Raw genomic sequence first — 5,297 nt, 5'->3', positions numbered from 1 at the left:
CAAATCCATGAGCATTTTTGTGGATTTAAAAGAAAATATTTATTCTATAATCTTGATATAAAGTTACACTCTCTATTTTGTATGTGAATGTGACTTATATTTCATGAGATTTTCATGTCTTTTATAGGCATCAAGATTGCGAGAAGAAGCCCATAACATGGGAAGCGTTCATATGTCAGAAATTTGTACTGAATTAAAAAATTTAAGATCTTTAGTCCGAGTATGTGAAATTCAAGCAACTTTGCGAGAGCAAAGGTAAGCTTTTCACTGAAGTAAATTTAAAGTTCTCTTTGATATATCACATTCCATAATACTGTGAACTGTTTCATAATTTAGTAATATTCCTGACGAATGGTAATGGCATCTAGATTTTATTTCTCTTAACCCGTGGTATAAATGCTTTATTATTAAACTTTTTTTTCTTGGATAATGACTACATAAGGTACTTGTTTTATTTAAAAAGTGAGATGTTGACAGCGACCAGTTACCAGGAGTCCCCTCTTTGGTTGAGAGCAGTGCCCTCTTACTGAGGGTAAATATCTCAGTTGACATTCAAACTACTGATTACATTGTCCTTGAAGCATCAATAGATCTCTTGGAAATTACATGAAGAGTTTAGTTGTCTAGGAAGTTTAATGATGTATATGTGCTTTAATTGTTTTCACCTTAACTCTGTCTTGTATTTCTTAATGATGTAGTGTTTTATTCAACTAGGATTTCTATATTGCGTTAAATAGTATAGGTTATTTTTTTTTCAATGCCTGTTACAAAATTGAGGACACATTTGAGTGGCTTCACATCCTGTCTGTGTTGAGTCACTGTGTCAGATGTAATTTTGTCATGAAACCACAGATGCCAAGTCATGGTTTATGGTAAACTTGGGAAAGTGAGTTTTTAACCTAACCTTTCAACGACTAAAAAGTCTGGAAGCACTTCCTGAATATCAGTTGGGATTTTTTTTTACTCTAGGATTGCTTCGAAAGTAGTTCTGACATATGTAAAACCTTACTTTGGCTTGCTCGACAGATGTGCAGCTACTGAAACACGGTCACAAACCACGTTTGACCATGTAGATATCAAGCAGTAATTGTCACAGTTCACTGAAGAGGAATAGTGTTAACGAAGTTCATAAAAATCTAGTTAGCTGTGGAGTTTGTGTTTTTATATTTTGTTTTAAATATGCACATCAGCTGGACTTTGCTCCATTTTTATGAACCTACATTTATATTGAGAATTGTTCTTTGTAATTATTGAAAGGGTTAGAAAACTAGGAAATATTTTAACTTTTGTCATCCCAATGCTTTAATATTTGTCATATTTTCAAATGGTTATTTTGTCCTAACTAGACTGAACAGTTTTAAATTACTTCATCATAGCTAGTAGTTACTCATTTTCTTTGTAAAGCTACTTTTATAGTTAAAAGTTTGTTTTTTCTGTAAAATTTATAATGACTGCATGGGCTCTAATGCCATCTTTTATTTTTCAGGATACTATTTTTGAGACAACAAATTAAGGAACTCGAAAAGCTAAAAAATCAGAATTCCTTCATGGTGTGAAGATGTGAATAATTGCACATGGTGTTGAGAACAGGAACTGTAAATCTGTTGCCCAGTCTTAACATTTTTGAGCTGCATTTAAGTAGACTTTGGACCGTTAAGCTGGGCAAAGGAAATGACAAGGGGTCGGGGTCTGTGAGATTCACTTCAGGGGAAAGATACAAGATTGATTTGTAAAACCCTTGAAATGTAGATTTCTTGTAGATGTATTCTTCACGTTGTAAATATGTTTTGTAGAGTGAAGCCATGGGAAGCCATGTGTAACAGAGCTTAGACATCCAAAACTAATCAATGCTGAGGTGGCTAAATACCTAGCCTTTTACATGTAAACCTGTCTGCAAAATTAGCTTTTTTAAAGAAAAATTTGGGGGGTTAATTTATCATTCAGAAATCTTGCATTTTCAAAAATTCAGTGCAAGCGCCAGGCGATCTGTGTCTAAGGATGCGATTTTGAACCATATGGGCAGTGTACAAAATATCATGAAACAACTGTTTCCACACTTGCACCTGATCAAGAGCAGTGCTTCTCCATTTGTTTTGCAGAGAAATGTTTTTCATTTCCCGTGTGTTCCATTTCCCTCTGAAATCCTTGATCTGATTTTATCCATTTTTTAAGGCTCCTCTTTTTCTCCTTTCTTAAGGCACTGTTGCTATGGCACTTTTCTATAACCTTTTCATTCCTGTGTACAGTAGCTTAAAATTGCAGTGATTGAGCATAACCCACTTGTTTGTATAAATTATTGAAATCCATTTGCACCCTGTAAGAATGGACTTAAAAGTACTGCTGGGCATGTGTGCTGAAAGTACATTGATTGCTCAAATATGAGGAAATGGCCCAATGAACATGGTTGTGGGAGGGAAGAGGAAACAAAGCTAGTCAGATGTGAATTGTATCTGTTGTAATAAACATGTTAAAAGAAACAAAAATTGTTATTTTTCTTTACCTTCGGTCAATGCATATTAGAATTTGAACTACCTGGGGATTCTTTATCAAAACTATTCTTGTTGAACATTTATACTTCATTGAAATAATTCCTTAAGGGAGGTTTTGTTTAAAGCATATTAACAGGAAAATGTGTATAAAACTATTTAATGAAATAAGAAATTCAACAAGAACAATTAAGTCACTTCCCAAGTGGTTGTCATTTGTTAAAACCCTGGTTTACCTGTCTTGCTATTATGACATTTCATTTTGAAGGATGTTTGTGTTGTAGCTAACTGTTCAAGTCTGGTGCTGACTGCTGTTCTTAGCCATCACAAAACGCTAAATTTGTGTAATTGGAGCTTCCTGCTGTTACCTGGAGACAGTGGGAAAGCTCAGCTTTGTATATTGTTTCCTAAAGTATATTAAAATAAAAAAAGAAACTATTGCTACTATAAAATTACCTTGGCTTTTTTTTTTCTTTGCTAAAATATTGGTCACGTGGCCTTAGCATGACACTGCCAGTATTAAATCAGATCACAAGGGTTTCTTTGTGCAGAAAAATCTCCTAGTTCAAAATCTTATCCAATTTAGAGACTTTTTTTCCTGTTGAGGCAGATGCATTCATGTGCTTTCAGAACTGCCAGCACCAAGGGCTTATTTTGTGATGTTAGACATTGTTGCTACATTCTGGGATGCAAAAATTCAAAATGCTCTTGTGCTTTAAGCATATTTAAAGTATAGAAGATAATGCTCAGACTTCTTAATACATTTAAAAAGGTAAAATGTGATATTTTCTAAATACAAAAATATTCCAGTGTAATTAAGAATTAAGATCATACTGGAAACTGACTTTTTTTTTTATTGTAACTTGAGGAATAAAATGTAAGAAAAGACAAATGTCATAAATTATATCATCATGAAATGTTAATATTTGTGAGATTGTTAATATTTGCTGGGCTTGATTAGTACATGTACATGAAATTCGTAAGAGCTTTGTTAAGTTAGAACCCTTACTGATGTAGTCCTGTGTCTTTTCTGGAAAGATGATGGGGTAGGCAGATATTTCCCCATCAGATGGCAGCTTGGCTTGTGGTTTAAAGTAACTTTGAATTTAATTTTCTAATTGTTTGTTGATCTGTATCACCTTATTCTTTGGACTTTTAAAAAGTGTTTTTATCCCTAAATTAGGAATTGCTCATATATATATATACACACACATATATGTGTGTATATATATATGAGAAGATGCCTAATTTGAAATTTCCCAGTGAATTTTTAAACAATTAAAAATTTTGTGGAAATATTTTTACACTATTTGATTCACTTATTCTGTAGTGAATTATTTTAAATACTGCACTTTAATACTAATACAGACTTGGTGTCCAGCTACTAACCTTCTTGAGGTAACCAGGGGATATTTATTAAAATAGATACTATACCCCAACAGAATATCCTTTAGTTGTCCTGTTGCCATGGCTTTGAGCATGTATCTCATTTTGTGGACACCGTGGTTCAGAGAATTTGAGAACAGAGATACAAATTGCCCCTAGGAAACCTCAGGATTTTATTTTAAAAGGGACATTAGTAGTGTTGCATTCAAATCTTAAAAAGTGATGTAATAAAATATTCTATGAAGGTGGGTCTGTTAGAAAGTCTTAGCCTTGAAGAGCCAGCCTCCTATTTTTCCCTTTGTCTTCTGCTTAACTAATTTGACTAACCTTTAATTTGATAACAGGCTGTACCGCCAGACTTCAAGCACACTGAAAACTCTGTGTCAGCCTTTTCTTAAAGACATTATGCTGCTTTTAATAGCCCAAATGAGTGATTTTTATCTTCCAGATTTTATATATCTGCTTCATAATTGTAAAATCTTGGAAAGGAGGTGCTTAACACTTTGCAAAGAATTAATTGTTAACCCATATCAGAAACAATCTGTTCTCTTTAAACACAACCTTTAAGGGATTATTTCAAAGGGGAGGGGGCAGGGGGCGAAGTCATTCACTGCAAACCAGAACTATTGTAGTTCAGGACTTAAAGCTACTGTATTTAGATGTGGGGTTTGAATATACGGATTTCTTTTCAATAACTGTAAATATGGCTATATTCTTGTATTTGTACTGGAGTGTACAAAATGACACTGAAAAGTAATAAATATGTTTTGACTATATTGTGCAGTTATTTCAGAACAGTCTGTTTTGAAAGTCAGAGTGCATAAATTACGCACTTGAGGAAAAATAGTTAAAATACCAGGTTACTACAGAATTTTTAATAGCAGTTGTGTTCCAGTCGTGTTTCATATAATTTCTTAATCACATTATTTTAATGAAAAATTTGACTTAAAGTTGGGATTTGCTGTACCCTTTTCCCTGATTCTGAACTTGGGGAGTGCCCTAAAAATGCAGTCCACCTAAAGAATCCCACTCTTTGGTCGATTTCACCCAGATTATCTCCAGCCCTTGGCTCTTCTTGAGCTTCCAACAAGTGAGTTTAATTCTTGCCTTAACATGGCAAATTTTCTTAAAAGACAGGGTGAGGGAGGGGGGATCTTTCATCCTCCACCCTTCCCATTCTCAGTAGCTGACAGTATGGTTGCCCTAGTTGCTCAAGATCCAAATATATTTGCTCTAATAGCATGTGCTCACCCATCACCAAGGACCACAGGTCTGCCTTCATAAGTGTACTTGACACCTGAGAGCTCCCTGCCCCGAGGTTTCAATCCTCTAAGCCAGAGGCAACCTCACTCTCCTACCTTTTCATCTTGGTTCTAATGCCTGCCACACACGTGCACAGGCTGTCACACACACACACACATGCAC

The 5,297-nt window shown here is 34.6% G+C and overlaps 1 protein-coding gene across 3 annotated transcripts in view; it reads left to right on the top strand.

Moving 5' to 3' along the window:
- The window catches only part of WAC (WW domain containing adaptor with coiled-coil), a 78,149-nt gene extending 73,501 nt beyond the window's left edge, over nucleotides 1-4,648 (top strand). For all 3 annotated transcript variants that reach the window (XM_010860034.1, XM_010860033.1, XM_010860032.1), the window contains 2 exons: nucleotides 128-255; nucleotides 1,487-4,648. In XM_010860034.1, coding sequence (XP_010858336.1) covers nucleotides 128-255; nucleotides 1,487-1,556 — 198 coding nt within the window. In that variant the 3' untranslated portion in view covers nucleotides 1,557-4,648. The remainder of the gene's footprint in view (nucleotides 1-127; nucleotides 256-1,486) is intronic.
- The last annotated feature ends 649 nt before the right edge of the window (nucleotides 4,649-5,297 follow it).

Source organism: Bison bison, unplaced genomic scaffold (assembly GCF_000754665.1).
Source record: "Bison bison bison isolate TAMUID 2011002044 unplaced genomic scaffold, Bison_UMD1.0 scf7180017864461, whole genome shotgun sequence".
In the NCBI taxonomy this organism is placed as follows: Eukaryota; Metazoa; Chordata; class Mammalia; order Artiodactyla; family Bovidae; genus Bison; species Bison bison.
Note: the sequence above shows the minus strand (reverse complement) of the source record. Positions and strands in the feature narration are given on the sequence as shown.